Source organism: Eumetopias jubatus, unplaced genomic scaffold (assembly GCF_037043125.1).
Source record: "Eumetopias jubatus isolate StellerSeaLion01/CBP00866 unplaced genomic scaffold, mEumJub1_p1.0 scaffold_15, whole genome shotgun sequence".
Taxonomy (NCBI): domain Eukaryota; kingdom Metazoa; phylum Chordata; class Mammalia; order Carnivora; family Otariidae; genus Eumetopias; species Eumetopias jubatus.
The window spans coordinates 87,682,017-87,700,447 of NW_028274821.1; the positions used below are offsets into that span (position 1 = coordinate 87,682,017).

Consider the following 18,431-nt stretch of genomic DNA (forward strand, 5'->3'; position numbering starts at 1 on the left):
CGCAGCCGCTGTCCCCGCCCACCTCGCGGGAGGGGCGGGGCCTGAGCTCGCAGGGTGCGCGCGCACCTCGCTTTTTGACCGTTCGCGGTCTGCATCCTAAGATTCCGAATACCTGGCGGGCCTGAGGGGCCGCTCTCCCGCCCTCGCCCTGGACCCTCCTGCACTGCATACTCCCCCGAGACGGGGACCCCGGACCCCAGGGCTCCGGAGGTGGGCGAGGAGCGGAGAACAGGCCGAAAGGGCATCCTTTCACAGCCCCTTTCCTGACTCCCCATATCCCTGCCCCAGACTCTCTCGTCCCAGAGATCACTTCCGTCTACCCCCATCTAGCCCTCCACACACTCCCCCCTCTCCGAGTCTCCCCTTCCTGGAGCATCCCGAGCCTGATCCCGGACCATAACTGCCCCTTCCCAACTCCTAACCTCCCCACACCCCTTTCCTTCCAGAGCGGACTCTAGGTTCAATCAGCATTTTTTTCCTCGGATTCCTCTCCAGGACTCAACCAGGACTTTCCAAAAGTTGCCGCGGGGCCTTCCAATCCCCTGTGAGTATGCCTGTGCACCCCCCCCCCTTTTTCTGGCCCTCCACCGTGGAAGTCAGTGCTGCTCCCAGTCTTCTTCCCCACCCCAGCCCTCTTCAAGCCTTCCCCCGAGCAGACCTTGTTCTGCTGAGAAACTCCAGGTCATTTCTCAGTCCTTCCCCTTTTTTCCTCCCTGCCCACCAAGCTTCAAAGAAGAAGCAGTGTCCTGGCCTTTGCCCTGGGTACCCAGGCTCTCCCAGTGGGCTCTGTCTCTCCTCCTTCCTGACAGCACCACGAGTGGTTGGTTTTGAGAACACCACGATCCCCTCCCTCACCTGTCCCACCCCACACAGAAACCACCCTCATTCCCTCAGACGTGTGCGCTCTCTCCTGCCTTGGCCCTTTCGACATACTGTCCCCTTCTGGAATACTTTCCTTCCAGCTCTTGAGCAAGGTGAAGCCTGCTCATCCGTCAGAGCTGAGAGGTCCCTCAGAGAAGCTTCACCCCCACCCCTGACTCAGTCCAGTTGCTCATTTAGACACTCCCTTCGCACACTGTACTTCACCTTAAAAGCACTTTTCAGGCTTGTCATTAGTTGATTATTTGTCATTCACCCATTCATCTGACGCATTTTATTGAGTGCCTACCACGTGCCAGGCACTGTTGGGGACACAGTGAACAAAACACCGTCCCTGCCCTCATGGGGTTTAAACTCCAGTGGCGTAAGGCCGGCAATGAACAGAATATTATTAATGAAATGTATATGGCAGGTGGTGATGGATGTTATACAGTATCAGGACAAAAGAATAGTGAGCCATTGGGGAGTGACCATTTTAGGCGGGGTGGTCAGCGAAGGCCTTCCTGATAAAATGTGAGTAGAGCTTTAAATGGAGATATCTGGAGGAAAAACATAATGATTGGGTATTTTAGATAAGATCCGTGAAGGCAGGGGCCAGGCTTGATGTCTTATCCATTGCTGAGTCCCTGGAGCCTTTGCCATTGCCTAGCAGATAGTGCCTACTCCCTCTCTGTCAACTGATTAAAAGCCCCTGTCCTACGAGTAGTAACCATGTCTTCCTTGGCTTCTTCTTGTAACATGTGTACATGGTTGACCCAACACACATTTCCTAAAGATTAGCAGTGTACCAGGCACTGGCCTTTGCAACTTTTAGAGGCAGAGAGGGCAAAGATGAACTGCAGCCCCAGGGAAGGGGTTTGTCACCCAATGAAATTATAAGCCCAGCGACATCATAGACTTGGGCATCCAAGAAATAGACGTGAGGCAGGTTATCTGGGGTCAGATTAGGGGCCAGGATGAGCCCTTTAATTAGGATTGGGTGTGGCTTAGGAGTGAAAGAAAACCCCAAATAACGGTGGCCTAAACAGACCTCAGGGTCCCAGGCCTCTATCTTGTTCCACCGCACCTTCAACATGGTTCTACCTTATCGCCCAAGGTGCTGTTCAGGTCTTTCATGACATCCACATTCTAGCCAGCAGGAAGGAGGAAGGAAGGCCAGAGAAAGGCGTACCCTCTCCCTGGAAGGACAATTCCCAGAACCTGCATACATGATTTCTGACTAACTTCCACTCGCCAGAACTTAGAGAGCTACATCTAATAACAAGGGCAGCTGGGCAATGTAATCTTATTAGGGGGTGGGGGGGTGTCAGTCACCAAGCAGAAGGGGGGCGGTGGTTGTTGGGGACAGCTTGTAGGTTCTGAATTGTGGATAATGGGTCAGTCTGGCTGATGACTTTATGTGCCACACAGCGGCCATCTCCCAAGTCTGGCCAGGCTGATGGGGCCAGCGAGGATTCTCTGCACCTCGACATTCAGAAACTGAAGGAGAAGAGGGACCTGCTGGACAAGGAGATCACCCAGTTAATATCTGAGTAAGTCTCGCTGGGCTCCTCCACATGCTTAAGATAACTTTTAACCGGAGGCCCAGTAACTGAAACCCAGCCACACTAGCTTAGCGAAAAACCGGGACCGTGCCCTGCCGAGGGATTCAGCGTGTCAGCAGCCTCTCTCGGGTAGGGTGTGGTCAGACCTGGGAGGAGCAGGAACTAGGAAGCGGAAAGCTGTCCCCAGCAGAGGTTATCACTCGGTCCCTCTCTGCCTCTTCCATCTGCACACCGACTCCATTCTTTCTCTGCAGTTGGGCTCTCCAGGGCCTGGAGGAAGCTGGCTCTTCCACAACTCCTGGACTTTCTCACACCTCTTGCTCCAGCCATGTGGCATAGACTGAGCAGCCTTTGAATGTGCATTTCACATGGGAGGGGCTCTGACTAGCCACTCATGTGCCCATCTGTGAATCCCCCTGCTGTGGCCTGGGTCACACAGTACCAGTGTGGCTGCAAACCACTCCCTAAGGGCACAGGGAGATTGGCCAGGAGTGAGGGGCTAGGCAGATCCCCTGCCCTACCGTAAGCTTCCTGAGGGCAGGGTCTGTCTTGTCCCTAGTAGGTCCTTAGTGAACATTTGTGTAGTTTGTTTTTTTTTTTTAAGATTTTATTTCCTTATTTGCCAGAGAGAGAGTACAAGCAGGGAGAGTGGCAGGCAGAGGGAGAGGGAGAAGCAGATTCCCTGCTGAGCAAGGAGCCTGATGTGGGGCTCAATTCCAGGACCCTGAGAGCCACCCAGGCGTCCCATGAACATTAGTTAAATAGATGCCTTGTGGGAACCTGGTGGCGCAGTCAGTTAAGCGTCTGCCTTGGGCTCAGGTCAGGATCTCAGGGTCCTGGGGTTGAGCCCCACATCAGGCTCCTTGCTTAGCAGGGAATCTGCTTCTCCTTCTGCCTGCCGCTCCCCCTGCTTGTGTGTGCTCTCTCTCCCTCCCTCTCTCTCTCTCTCTGACAAATAAATAAATAAATAAAATCTTTAAATAGATGCCTTGTTACTCTGAACCTTGGATCCTCCTCAGCTTTCTTAAAGATCCTCTTTCTCTCTCTCCACCCCTCACCCCAGAGGCTACAGTGTGAATGAACTGGAGGACCACATCTCCCTTCTCCACGAATATAATGACATCAAGGATGTAGGCCAGATGCTGCTAGGCAAACTAGGTGAGCAGCAGGACTCCAGAGGAGCAGCCTTCGGAGGGAAGGAGTCCGCATTCCCCCGGGTGTCTGGATTTTGCTCCTGGGCCCTCTAACTTGCCAGCCTTCCCATCCTTCTCAGCTGGCCCATTCCCCGAATGCCCCAAAGCACCTGTACAGCTCTTACAGGAGTCCCTGGGGTCTCTTCCCTCAAGTGTAGAGCCTGCTTCAGAGCCCCAGGCAGGTTTGAGCATGAACTTGCCTACCGCTCGATTGTGGGCTGTGGTTCCCAGTCTTCTGGGGCCTACTCAGACTGATTGATACAGCACCCTTACCTCAAGTGGTTGACTCGCTACAGAGGCAGAAAGTCACAGATGGGTGACTTTGTGACTTCAAGGAGTATTTTGTTCTTCCTTGAACAGTCTGACTATCCAGAGGGCTTGGCCAAGGCACAGACACCTGTGTGCCTAGGCTGGTTAGGACAGTCCACTTTGGAAGCAAGCAAAGGCATGGACGGCCTCAGTCCGGTCACCTGGCTGGGGCCGGTGGGCACTCCAGCGTTGAGCACGCAGTGACTGTTTGGGACAGGGTGCAGGGCTGGGATGTCTGCCTGGTCACTGCAGGAGTTTAGCACTTCCTGTAGAATTGCCTATCAGCATCCGGGAGTCTGTGGCAGGGAGGGCTTCTCTGTTCCAGTGGGGAATGGGTCCTGAGGAAGGAAAGGAGATAACAGGAGGAGGGAAATACAGATGGAGGAAGGAGGATGATCAGACCCCAAGGAGGAAAGAAGGTGAGAGGACCGTAGCCTGGTGGTTAAGGGCATCCCCTCTTGTGAGATAGAACCCAGCTTGAGACCTGTTTCTCCAGGCCTGGGACCTGGAGAGGACAGGGCAGCCTATCCTCTGAGGTTATATTTACTGAGCACCTACTCTGTGTTGCTCTGCAGGGCGTGGGGCACTCTAGTGAACCAGACACCTGGAGGACCCTGTTCTCATGTGACTTAGGTTTTGTTGTGTGGGGGAGGGGAGGGAAATGGTCAATAAGTAAAGGAACACAAACAAAGGAATTATAAAATGTGTTAATCGCTATGAAGGAAACAGGCCAGGGGCACCTGGGTGGCTCAGTCGTTAAACATCTGCCTTTGGCTCAGGTCATGATCCCAGGGTCCTGGGACAGAGCCCCGCATCGGGCTCCCTGCTCGGCGGGAAGTCTGCTTCTCCCTCTCCCACTCCCCCTGCTTGTGTTCCCTCTCTCACTGTGTCTCTCTCTGTCAAATAAAGAAACAAAATCTTAAAAAAAAGAAAAAAAGAAACAGGCCAGAGATGGAGAAGAATATTGAGGTATGAACAGGGTGGCAGGTAGGGATGAGCTAAGGCGGTCAGGGAAGACTTCTCAGGAGATCCCTTCCCCTGGGAGACAGAAAGTAAGGATCTTTGAGGGAGCAGGAGGGATGGTATCGCTAAATGGCCAGGGCATGACCCCTGGGCCAGGCTAAGGAGTGAGGGTTTTCAGCAGGCCCCAGGTGCAATGTAAATATAAATTTACATTTTCAGCAGATGGCTCTAGGTGCTCTGTGTGGAGTTCAGGGGAGCTTTGTTTGACTCCTCTGTGAAGTGGGGTGAGGGTTCAGTGAGTCTTGTTTGGGGTGGCCAAGCAGGGCCCACAGTGGTAGGGTCTGGAAGGAGTTGCAGGAGGGTATCTCGGCCAACTAGGGGAGCAAGAAGAAGGTGCTAGAGTGGGTCCTGCGTAGGTCAGGCCTTTGGCCATTCTCCCTCCCACTCCTCCCACCAGACACGCATCTTTTCTTCTTTCTTTCCTTTCAGCTGTGATCCGAGGTGTCACCACCAAAGAATTATATCCAGAATTTGGCCTGGATATGAATGACTGAGCCAAGGCTCACAGCCCTTTGTCCACAGCCCAATGGGACAGGCAGATTTGAACATGAGAGGCAGTGAGAGCCCATCCAGCACATGCACAGGCTTCCCAGCGAGGAAGCGTCAGAAGCCTTTCTCTAGAGAGCTTGATCTGAGTCACAAGGGAGCCCAGAGACAGACAGTGAAGAAGAGCTGTTCCCTGCTCCAAGTTTCCTGAAATGTCCTAGTGATGTCTGTGTGTGTGTGTATGTCTCCCGTTTGTAAATAAACATACAAGCAATCTTGGTGTGAATCTCTATACTGAGTCCCTCTCCTCCGGTAGCCCCCTAATCTTCCCCGGGAGAAAGAGAGCCTGCCTTGGGTCATAACAAGCTAATGTGTACCAAGCACTGTGCTGCGCACCTTACATCATTATCTCTCAAGCCTGAGTCCATCCCATGAGAAATGAATATTGCTCTCCCCATTGTAGAGATGAGGAAATTGAGGCTCAGAGAAGCAAAGTGACTTACCCAAGGTCACATAGCCAGTAAGTGGCAGAGCAGGGATTCAAGCATAAGTCTAAGTCTGAAGTTTATGGTTTGCAATATTGCCTTTCTGGGTTGGGGGGACAGGCAGGCAGGAGCTGAGCGTGAAACAGCGATGCTGGAGGAATTCGTCCCGTGTGTGTCCCATCAGCACAATGAAGGTTCCAGTCCCAACTGTAGTCTTCTCTGCCAGCCCAGGGCAATCTGTCGCCCCTCCCTGGTGTGTTGTTTAGCCTGATCCACCAGCACTGGCAGAAGTGAGACAAGTGTTGCAAGTGCTCGGTGCAATCCAGAATGGCGGGATTTCACACCGAACCCGCCAAGTGTTCTGACTGTCCCAGCGGCTCATCCGGCTGTCCCTGCTGGACATCTTAAGACCGTAGGTGTGGTAGTGCTTGAGGGCAGGCCGTCATGAGGTGAAGTAAGCATAGTTCCCAAAAACCGGCCATGTGAGTCAGGCCTGGGTGTGGGTCCCTGCCCACTTGGGAGCTGTGTGACCACAGGCCACCGACTTGGCCTCTATAAGCAGAAATCACAGTAGTACTATATGCATTGGGGCAGTTAGCATTAGCTGTCTCAACAAACAACCCCAAATCCCCATGGCTGAGCACAAGAAAGCTTTATTTCATCAAGTCTGATGAGGGTCTGGTAGCCCTCCTGCATTTTAGGGCTTTGCTGCTAGAATCCACAGCAGGGAGCCAAGGGAGGGAGAAGACATCAAGTCTGAATCGACTCGTCCCCTGATCAGCAGCCATCACTCCTGCTCATAGACAGTGGTCCAGAAACAGCCACATGGCGGGAACCCACTAAGGGAGACGGGGCCTGGGAAACGAGGGTGAGCACCTCGATATTTGGTGGGGACTGGCTGCCATCCGAGCCGCAAGTGCCTAGCTCCCCAGTGCCCCATCTGCGCCCCTCAGTGGCTGGCCTGACCCATGCCCATGCTCCGGCCCTGTTCCAGTCCGTTCTAGACGGCACACGTTCGTTTGCACCTGCATGCCCTCGTTGATGACCACGAGAGCTAGGGTGCATTCCCATTTGAGGACATTTCTCGCCATTACCCATATCTTCACATCATAATGTCCACAGGTTTTCACAACCACCCAACCAGATAGCTTCCATCATCATCCCAGGCTCAGGAAGTGGAAGCAACTTGTCAAAGTCACACAGTGGCCAAGCAAGAACAAGAGCCCAGGTCTGTCTGACTCCAGACCCCGGCCTTCTAACCTGGACCCCACACCATGAGACCTTCGCGGGCTCTCTTCCCAGACTGGGTGCCCTTCGAGGACAAGACTGTCAGATTCATCTCGAGTGACACCTTTCACGCCTGCACCCCACACATCCTCAGTATTTGCCTAATTGAATGTGACCCTGATCCCATCCTCTTAGGTCCTGAGGGAGAGCTGGTGATCTAACTGGAGATGGGTACAGGACGGGAATGGGCTTTCTGAGCCCCTCACCTGTCTGAGCTCCTACATAGCTCTCACCTCAACTGACTTTTCCCTTCCAGCTTCCTGAGCCACATCATTTTCCAGCGGAGGAGGAGGTGGAAAGGTTAGCAGCCAGGCTCGGGGTGGGGGGAACCTCCAGAAAGCTAGCTCGTCGTGCCTCCATCCACACTGCATCTCTCAGGGCCAAGAGCTAGGGAGCTATGGCCTCTGGGTCTCTGCCACGCAGTGCTCACTTGCTAGCAGAAGTCAGGGGTCTAAGAAATGATGACAATGCAGTTTGGTCGAAGGCTGTTGTGGGTTACAGGAGCACATTTGAACAGCACCTAGTTTGGGACATTGGGGAAATGTCACAGGGTAGAGACACCCATGCATGTACTGGGAGTCAGCCAGGAAAGAACGTGGGCAAGTATTCCAGGAGGGGAAATGACATTGACAGAGGCCCTGAGGCCAAGATCTTAGTGGACCCAGGACGGACGCTGGGGACTCAGTCCGCTTGGACAGTGATTAGAGACAATTTGTTGACTATTCACTTGGACTCTTGGTGCAGACGGGACCCTGCCCCAGACACAGTCATAACCCAGCTCTGCATTTGGGGCTGAACTTTTTTTGCAGGGAGATGGGTACAGTTTTTTTTTTTTCTGTAATTCACATGTTTTATGATTTAACTCTTATGATTTGAGAAAATCCAATAAAGACATTAACTCCAATGACGACATTAAAAGAAGACACATAGGGGGCGCCTGGCTGGCTTAGTCGGAAGAGGGTGTGACTCTTGATCTTGGGGTTTGTGAGTTTGAGCCCATGTGGAGTATGGAGATTACTTAAATAAAACTTTAAAGAAATAAAAATAAGGGATGCCTGAGTGACTCAGTCGGTTAAGGGTCCGACTCTTGACTTCGTCTCAGGTCATGATCTCAGGGTCTTGAGATCGAGCCCCGTGTCGGGCTCTGCACTGGGCGTGGAGCCTGCTTAAGATTTTCTCTCTCTCTCTCCCTCTCTAAAAAAAAATAAAAATAAAAGAAGACAGCTCTCTTCGGAGGCAGCAGCAACGCGGAGGAGACGGCGCTGATCTGGGACCTCAGGCACTATCACCATGAGCCTCCTCAACAAGCTCAAGAGTGAGATGACCCCAGAGGAGCTGCAGAAGCGGGAGGAAGAAGAGTTCAACACAGGTCCGCTCTCTGTGCTCACGCAGTCAGTCAAGAACAACACCCAGGTGCTCATCAACTGCCGCAACAACAAGAAGCTCCTGGGCCGCGTAAAGGCCTTCAACAGGCACTGCAACATGGTGCTGGAGAATGTGAAGGAGATGTGGACCGAGGTCCCCAAGAGTGGCAAGGGCAAGAAGAAGTCCAAGCCAGTCAACAAGGACCGCTACATCTCCAAGGTGTTCCTGCGCGGGGACTCGGTCATCGTGGTCCTGCGGAACCCGCTCATCGCCGGCAAGTAGGGGCCTCCTCTCCACCATCAGAATTCCCGCCCTCATCCTGTGAAGACCTGCCCTTTGTAATGGGAATAATAAAGTCCTGTGTTTTTTCTAAAATAAATAAATAAATAAATAAATAAAAGAAGACACATAGGAAAAAAACAACAGGGAATGCACCAAAATAATAACGCTTATTCAAGATGGGAGGATTCTTGGTGTTTTCTCTTTGCTCATGTTTTCCTCTACAGCAGCCATGCTGTCACATGGGGTGGTTCTGCTGCCATAGAACCCGCATCCCCACACCTCCACCTGGTGACTCTCCGTTCTCAGCAGCCAGTAAATCCTGACCTTCCTGTTTAATCCTTCCTTTGCTTTGTTTTATTCCTCCCTTTTCCCCTTAACTCCATACTAGTTATTTTGCTTGATTCTAAACTTATCCTTGGGGCACCTGGGTGGCTCAGTTGTTAAGTGTCTGCCTTCGGCTCGGGTCATGATCCCAGGGTCCTGGGATCGAGCCCCGCATCGAGCCCCGCATCGAGCCCCGCATCGAGCCCCGCATCGGGCTCCCTGCTCCGCGGGAAGCCTGCTTCTCCCTCTCCCACTCCCCCTGCTTGTGTTCCCTCTCTCGGTGTCCCTCTCTGTCAAATAAATAAATAAAATCTTTAAAAATAAGTAAATAAACTTATCCTCAACCTTAATTCCAAATATTACTAGAGATCATTTTTCCCTGGACCCTCGCCTCTTTACAAAATACGGAAAGCCTGGAGTCCCAAGACCTCTTGTGGCTATGTACTTGTGTTCTGGCAGTTGCCCTGAGTTGCGTTTCTTCCGTAAGGTAACACATGGCACTAGGGCAGATTCCAGGTTCTCAAGCTGAGAATGAATAAATACACGGCCCCAAACTCCCCAAACCACGGAGGATCCTGGAAAGAAAAGCATCATCTGGATCCATTTCCTCTTATGTGGGGTCATTTCTGCCCGGTGTCATGGCAGGCAAAGGCCTCCAGGGGGCAGTGTCCGCCCAGAGAAGCGCCCGAGGGCGGGGGAGGCAATTCCTAGGAAGGCCTTGCTGGGAAAGTCTGGGCCTGCAAAGCCACTGGCGCAGACCAGATCCTCAACGCGCCCCACACAGAAGTGGGGTTCTGTCTGGCAGCACCCCTCTCAGGAGTCTGGAGTGACCCCAACCCCCCCACAGGTGGTCAGGAGCCCACTGGCTGTGAGATGTGAATACTGACAGCTGCCACTTCTCAGGGTGCACCTCCTTGGCAGCCAAGGGTACCTCTGACACAGACCTAGTTTGTCTGATCACATCTAGTGTAAACCTGACTCAAAAATATCATCTAGCCCCTACGGCACGAACACAACACAACCTGCATTCTCGTCATCCCTGAGGATTGAAAGGGGTCATTTCTCGACAGCCCCCCCTCACAGAAGCAGTGTCACCAAATAGCACCCCACTTGAGCTCTGCTCAGAAGGGGATGCGTCCGGGAGGCAGAGAGGGGAGGAAGGCCAGGGGCCCAGGGCTCCACTGTGGTGGGAGAAGAGTGCCTGCAGCCCCCGGCCCCTTCCCCGGATGCCCTGGAGGCATTGTGATGAAAGTTCTGCGTCAGGTGGCCGTGGACTGACAATGAGGGGAAAGGTGACAGCCACACACTCAAACCAGTCACGAGCCGGAGGTTTCCCCAGAGAAGGGGTTGATGGTGGTAACAGCTACCCTTTACGAAGCACTGTTGGTCAGGCAGAGAGACAAGCATGTCACCAGGCGCATCCCATCCACATCTCCCAACCACAGAGCGCGTTAGGTGGAGTCTCCCCATTTCCAAACTGCAGTTCATGGGGTGGAGTGACTTGCTCCAGGTCACAGGGCTGATTAGTAGCTGCGCTGTTGGACCCCGGAGGCTGGCCAACGGAGGCTTGTCCTGCCTCCCCAGCAGAGGCCCAGCCTCCCTGGAGTCTTTCGCCCAACATCATGCATTGACAAAAGGAGGAGTTAGAACTTGAACCCAGAACTCTCTGAGCCCTTAAGCTCAAGGTCTTAACCACAAATCTCTGCTTTGCTTCTTAGAAGTTGTATCTGCCCAAGCCCTGCCCTGGTGGCCAGGCCAGTGGCCAAAAATGAACAGCTTTGGCCTTGGTCTCAGCCTTGGCCCCTTTCTCTTAATTCCTCTGAGCAGGAGGCTTTGCTCCCTTCCCAGGGACCCTCTCATTCCTAACATCAGGACAGGACCAGATCCTCTCCTGACCTTTAGCTTCCTCAGCCTCTTGTGTTCATCCCAGAATCCCAAAGGATCTCAGCTGGAACAACCATCATAGCAGCTAACACTGGGAGAGCGTGCTCTGTGCCAGACCCCAGGCCTAGAGCTCAGCATGACTATTGCCTGTGTTTGCATGGATTCCTAAGAGGTACATACTTATCTCCATTTTCCAGAAGAAGCAAGTGAAACTCAGAGAGGTTAAGTCACTTTCCCAAGGTAACACATCTAAGAAACAGACTCAGAGGTTAAAGATTCCAAAGACGTGCTCTTTAAAGTCCAGGTAATAATTTCCAAACCTCTGATTATCACAATTATCTGAAAGGGCTTTTAAAAATAAAGATTTAGGTCTCGTAGGGATTCTGATTTTGTAGGTCTGGGGCAGGCCTGTTTTTTGTTTTGTTTTGTTTTTTAAGATTTTATTTATTTATTTGACAGAGAGAGACACAGCGAGAGAGGGAACACAAGCAGGGGGAGTGGGAGAGGGAGAAGCAGGCTTCCCCGCTGAGCAGGGAGCCCGATGCGGGGCTCAAACGGATCATGACCTGAGCCGCAGGCAGACGCCTAACGACTGAGCCATCCAGGCACCCCAGGCCTGTATTTTTTTAACGAGCTCCCCAGGTGCTCTTGATACATGACCTCCCTGGTGAGTGTTCCTTGGCAGTTGGTGAAATTGCTTCTAACCACCGGTAATAACGTCCGATCAAACCCTGCCTTCAAACCAGCCATAGTCCTTTTTTTTTTTTTTTTTTCCCCCCAAACCAGCAATATTCCACCTCTTCTAGAGAGTCCCTGGACCCGGAGAGCCAGCTCTAGCTCAAACTCAGGCGGGATTTGATCTGCCTTCTCCCCCTCTCACAGGTCCTGGTGTTTGTTAGCTCTGCCACTTGGCTGGAACTGACCTGCAGCCCTGCCCCCCACCCCAGGCGCCAGCAGACCGGCCCAGCTGGTTTGCTGGGGAGCAGCTCCGCCCGTCCTGCCATCTTAGGGCTCCTCTTGCTTCTGACTTACCAGGGGCTCAGTTAAGTACCTCCAGGAGCTGGCAGCGGGGCCCACGTGAAACAGGGCTGGGCGGGGAGTCACTTTGACCGAAGGCTGCATTGCAGACCACAAGGGGGCTGGAAGGCGCCCCCAGACAGCACCCCCCCCAACCATCACCACACCCTGGCCACCCACCTGATGCTCGTCTCTCTCGGTCAACCTCCACTGCCCCCGGACAGGAACACCTCTAGTGTGACTAATGTGGGTGCCTCCTGCTCTCCAGCCCATCTCCACAGTCTCACCCTTCCCGTTAAGGTGCTTGAAGGAGGGGGTTAGTTAGGGACTGACAGGATTTGCAGCAGAGATCGAGATGTTGATGATACGGTATTGGAAAGAGTTTTTTGTTTGTTTTAAATTTTTTTTTAAAGACTTTATTTTTCAACAGAGAGAGACAGTGAGAGAGGGAACACAAGCAGGGGGAGTGGGAGAGGGAAAAGCAGGCTTCCCGCCGAGCAGGGAGGCCGATGCGGGGCTCGATCCCAGGACCCTGGGATCATGACCTGAGCTGAAGGCAGACGCGTAACGACTGAGCCACCCAGGCGCCCTTGTTTGTTTTTTAATCTGTGGCCAAACAAAGGAAGCTCAGCAGGCTGAGCCACGGATGGACAGTTGCAGGAGGCTGGGTTGGCATGAACCTTGCCAAGCCTATGTCTCCTCATCTATAATGAGGTAAAAGAGAAAAAATAAATAAATAAAACGCGCTGTGAGCACTTCACGACGGATCATAGCTGTAAAGGTGGGTTTAATGATTCTAAAGATACAGGCCATTGTGTCAGCTCATTATTATGATAATGCATTTGTGTTCTAGGCATATTCCTGGTCCCCGAGGAGGAGTGCAAGGTCCTTCTCCCTTCAAGTGGGACCTTTCATGAGCCTACCTTCTGGGGTAGTAAAGTCCAGGGAGGGGTGAGGAGAGGAGGGCTGGGAAGGAAGGAATAAGAGAGGGGGCACCGAGGAGAGAGATGGGAAGGGGAGTGGGCTGGGGGCACCTATTAAGAGAAAATTCTTACCTTGCAAACTGCAGTTATCTGGGCATTAATATTCAATAAGCATTTTTTCAGGCACTGCTCTAAACTCTGGGGATGCAATAGTAGGAAAACAAATAATCCCAGCCCTTGTGGAACTTACATGCTAAGGCTGGGAGAAGACAGTAAAGCAAACAAAAAGTCCCTTGGATGGTGACAAGTGTCAGGCAGAAGATTAAACAGGGAAAAGAAGAGATGGGACCTGACGTTTATAAAATTTGAGCCTCCTTCCCCTCCTCCCCCAAAGACATATTGAATGAATTCAAGTTTGGGTCCTGGGCCCGGGAAGGGGCCTATTCTGAAGTAATTTATTTTTTCTAAGTTTTTTTTTTTTTTTAAGATTTATTTCTGAGAGAGAGAGAGAGAGTAGGGGGAGGGACAGAGGGAGAGGGAGAAAGAATCCTTGAGCAGACAGCCCTGCCCCTGCTGAACGCAGAGCCGACACGCGGCTGGATCCCAGGACCCTGAAACGATGACCTGAGCCGAAACCAAGAGCCGGCCACTTAACTGACTGAGCCACCCAGGTGCCCCTAAACATGTTTTGTTTTGTTTTTTTAAGTCATCTTTCCGCCCAACGTAGGGCTCAAACTCACAACCCTGAGATCAAGAGTCACGCGCTCCACCAACTGAGCCCCTGGGCTTCTGGGGCAGTTTTATTTATTTTTTATTTTTTTATTTTTTAAAGATTTTATTTATTCATGACAGACAGAGAGAGAGAGAGAGAAGCAGAGGGAGAAGAAGACTCCCAAGGAGCAGGGAGCCCGATGCGGGACTCGATCCCAGGACCCTGGGGATCATGACCTGAGCCGAAGGCAGACGCTTAACCATCTGAGCCACCCAGGCGCCCTCTGGGGCAGTTTTAAACAGGGTGGGAAGGTGTCAGTGGAGTGGAGACCCACAGGAGGAGACAGAGGGGGCCCTGTGGACACCTGCGGGGACCAGCAAGTGGAGAAGGCCTTGAGACAGGAGTGTTTGAGGAACAGTGTGGAAAGCCAGCAGGGCAAACAATGGAAAGGGAAGGGGTGGGGTGGGGGCGGGGAGCAGGTAGTGAGGGTCTTTGAAGCCACTGTTAAGGACTTTGGCTTCTATTCTAGGCGAGCAGGGAAATGCTCTGCATAGAAAAGTAACAAGTCTAACTTGCATTGTTACAAAATCCCTCTGTCCACTAGGTGGAGGGGTTACAAGCAACAGACCTAGGTGAACGGTGCTAAATGGTCAGATTCTGGAAACAATAGTATTTTGAACACACAGCCAGCAGCATTTGCTAATGGATGAAGTATGGGGTGTGTGGGAAAGGGGGCCTGCTGGGCTCTGGGCCAGAGTGACTAGAAGGGTGGAGTTGTGCTCCCTGGAATGAGGAAGTCTGGGAAGATAAGGAGCTGGGTTTGGGTTCTGTGAGGTTTGAGCCGCCAAGAAGCGAGAATGCTAGGCAACAGGCATATGGGGATGGAGCCCCTGGGGAAGGTCAGGTGAGACATATAGATGGGGACACCGGCCTTGTAACATCCCCTGGTTTTGACAGCCATGCATTTCCCACTGACATCACCTAGGAGGGTGTGGGCCGAGAAAAGAGCTGGAAGGAGGTTGGGGGCACCAATGAGGACAGCTCAGGGGAAGGGGGGTTCCAGCAAAGAAGACTGAAAAGGAACCAGGGAGGGAGAAGAAGGCCCAGGGGAAGGCCCTTGAAGACATCCCGGGAGGCACCTCACGGTGACCTTGGCAAGAGCGGTTTCTGGAGAGCAGTGGAGACCAAAAGTCTGATTAGAGGGGCTCCGGGCAGCATGGGATCGAGTCCTGCATCGGGCTCCCTGCTCCTTGGGAGCCTGCTTCTCCCTCTGCTTCTCTCTCTCTCTCTCCCCCTCTGAGTCTCATGAATAAATAAATAAATAAAATCTTTAAAAAAACAAAATACACAGTGTGGGTTGGGGTTCACACCCTGGCCCCTCCGCCGACAAAGGCCCACCCTGACGCACAGGGACAGGGCTGCACGCCTGTGGGCAACCGGCAAACGCAGAGGCCTGTGGGATTGCTGATGACGTTGCTGGTGTTTTTTAAGAACACGTTTTGTGCACAGTAGGTGCATGCTGTTGCACATGTTTTGGCTTTAAAAAGTCTCTTTCTTGAAATAATGGACTCAATAGTGCAACTTGAAACTCAACTTACAAATCTCATGTTGCTAACATATTTGGCACAATTTAATGATCACTGTTAAGTTCTAGCATTTTCAGGGTTAAAGACACCTCCCTAAGGAAAACATTTTACTATCCTCAGGGATTTGGAGTGATTTTTCCCAGCCAACTGAGGCTGCCTATTGACGTAAGAGTTTAGCCGTGACTTGGGGTTCTCCGGTCCCCTGCAATCCCGAGACCATGACAGGCCACAGTGAGTCCGCTTTATAATCTCTGTGCCAATAAGGACTCCAAAAGAGGTGGTGGAACAGGCCCTGTGCCTGGGTCCCAGTTATCTAATTTTTCCAGCTAATGGAGGTTTGCATACACCCTCTGGTTAGGTTTCCTCACCATTGGATTAGATCCTGCGAATCCAAGCCTCACTTGACTTTATTCCGAATTTTATACATGCAGGCACATATATTTTCATATGCTTCCTATCTAGCAGGGCCATTAACTCTTAGATAAGATTAGATTATGCAGATCTCCTCTGGCTCCAAAGTCTCAGTAGGAAAATCTAACTGGGGATGTACCCAGGGCACAGTTGGGCTGGGTCTAGGTTTGGCCAAGGTCAAGATAGGGGGGCCATCGGGTGCCTGGGTGGCTCAGCTGGTTAAGCGATTGCCTTCAGCTCAGGTCATGATCCTGGAGTCCCTGGATTGAGTCCCGCATTGGGCTCCCTGCTCGGCAGGGAGTCTGCTTCTCCCTCTGACCCTAACCCGTCTCATGTGCTCTCTTTCATTCTCTCTCTCTCAAATAAATAAATAAAATCTTTAAAAAAATATATAGGGGGGCCATGGTTCAAGAAGGATTAAGAGCACAGGGTCTGGAGCCAGACTACCCAGTTCAAGTCTTTGATTTTTTTTTTTTTTAAGATTTTATTTGTGGGCGCCTGGGTGGCTCAGTTGGTTAAGCAACTGCCTTCGGCTCAGGTCATGATCCCGGAGTCCTGGGATGGAGTCCCACATCGGGGTCCCCGCTCAGCAGGGAGCCGGCTTCTCCCTCTGACCGTCTTCCCTCTCGTGCTCTCTGTCTCTCATTCTCTTTCTCAAATAAATAAAATCTTAAATAAATAAATAAATAAAAATATTTTATTTGTTTGACAGAGCGCGCACAAGCAGAAGTAGAGAGAAGGAGAAGCAGGTTCCCTGCTGAGCAAGGAGTCCGATGTGGGACTCGATCCCAGGACCCTGGGATCATGACCCAGGCTGAAGGCAGACGCTTAACAACTGAGCCACCCAGGCGCCCCCAGTTCAAGTCTTGAGTCTATACCTTGGTGGGTCGTCTACCCTCTACCCACTTGGTGCCTCAGTTTCCCCATCTGTAACATAGGGATCAAATTCCCTGGGAATTTCGGTGCAAGGGTGGGGCCAGGTAAGAGGGGGTGGTAGGTGACAGCCTGGAGCTGCTAAACAGGAAAAAGGGTGGCTGCCTTGGGGCAGTGAATGTGGCTTAAGTAAGCAGGAGTGGACTATCCACAGGTCCAGGCCACTGAGGTCAGAGAGGCAGGAGACATGCGGGTTAAACTGACCTCTGGAGCAACTACCTGCTTAGAAGTCAGGGAGGCGGCAGGGTCCTATCCAGACCTAGGTGCTCTCTGCTGGGCAGGGTGTTTCTCCCTGCCAGCTTCCTCACCCATAAAATGGGGATAATCATGATTTCTTTCTTTCTTTCTTTCTTTTTAAGGATCTGATTGATTGATTGATTGATTGATTTAGAGAGCAGGTGTGCAAGCGGAGGGAGGGGCAGAGAGAGAGGGAGAGACAGAATCTCAGGCAGACTCCGTGCTGTGAGTGAAACCCCACATGGGGGCTCGATCCCACGACCCTGAGATCATGACCTGAGCTAAACCCAAGAGTTGGACGCCTAACCGACTGAGCCACCCAGGCGCCCCCAATCATGGTATCTTTCATAGCGGGGTGATCATGGGAGGGAGACGGCAGAAGCCCGCAGTAAATGATAGGTACTCTTGTTAATATCACCGTACTTTTCAAAGCACTTGGCCTGGTGATCACCGAACGTGGCCTGGCACTGGGCCCTGGGAATAATTGATAGTGATGGCACCAGCTTAGTTTTTCAGGCATTGTAGGCAGCCATTTTCTTTTTTTTTTTTATAACTTTTTTAAAAATATTTTTATTTATTTATTTGAGAGAGAGAGAATGAGAGAGAGAGAGAGCACATGAGATGGGGGGAGGGTCAGAGGGAGAAGCAGACTCCCTGCTGAGCAGGGAGCCCGATGCGGGACTCGATCCAGGGACTCCAGGATCATGACCTGAGCCGAAGGCAGTCGCTTAACCAACTGAGCCACCCAGGCGCCCGTGGGCAGCCATTTTCTACCTTCTGGTGAAGTTGTTGGTGGGAGTGCCGGAAGAGAGGCCCAGAGGGGTCGGACCTTCTTGGAAGGAACAAATCCTGGTCACCCTGGCCCTTAACCCCGTGAGGTTCAAGAAAATGCAGAGATGACAAAACCCAGGTAGATCTTCCATCCAGCAGATTCTCAGTCAGATTATGAAGCTAAAGGTCCAAAGGCCCACCTTCTGACAACACAGGACACTTACCTTAGGTGCAAAAGTCCTCAAGATGATTCTTATTCAGAGGCAATCAAACCAATCTGGATATTGCATCTCCACAGAGGACCTTTTGTCCCCTGATAGATAGATACTCTTTGACCCGCAATTGCTGTTCCTTGGCTTCAAAGGCTTCTTCCTCCAGATGATTTCCCAGACTCGTGCCTGACCTCCTTGAGCTCTTTATTCAAATGACCCCTTCTCAAACTGCCCTATTTAACATTCTCCACTGGGTGTTTGGGCTGTCTTGTTTACTGATGTATTCCTGGTGCCTACTACAGGATCAGGAAAATAGTGGGCACTCAACAAATATTTGTTAGTCCAATTCTGGATAAAGTGGCTGGAAGGCAGGCCTTGGGGAAAGCTGCCCCATCCTACTGGCAACAACGTGTTCTAAAGAGAGGAACAGCCCAACGTGGGAGAAGGTCGGAGCCTTCCTGTACCCCTGGGCCACCCACATGGGGTCTGGAGGAAGGAGCCCCCGTACCTGGCAGACAGACAGGAAGAAATGGCCGCACTCTATCACACATGAAAGAAGCAAGTTGTG

The 18,431-nt window shown here is 52.0% G+C and overlaps 1 protein-coding gene and 1 pseudogene across 1 annotated transcript; both read left to right on the plus strand.

Annotated features, from left to right (window-relative positions):
* Positions 1-100: 100 nt before the first annotated feature.
* Positions 101-5,703, plus strand: SWI5 (SWI5 homologous recombination repair protein; the record flags this gene model as incomplete). Its single annotated transcript, XM_088019123.1, has 5 exons — positions 101-210; positions 496-544; positions 2,290-2,411; positions 3,487-3,581; positions 5,378-5,703. Coding segments are annotated over 5 exons (441 nt in total), but the record flags the coding sequence as incomplete, so codon positions are not given.
* A 2,726-nt stretch (positions 5,704-8,429) lies between these two features.
* LOC114212787 (small nuclear ribonucleoprotein Sm D2 pseudogene) lies at positions 8,430-8,974 on the plus strand (annotated as a pseudogene).
* The last annotated feature ends 9,457 nt before the right edge of the window (positions 8,975-18,431 follow it).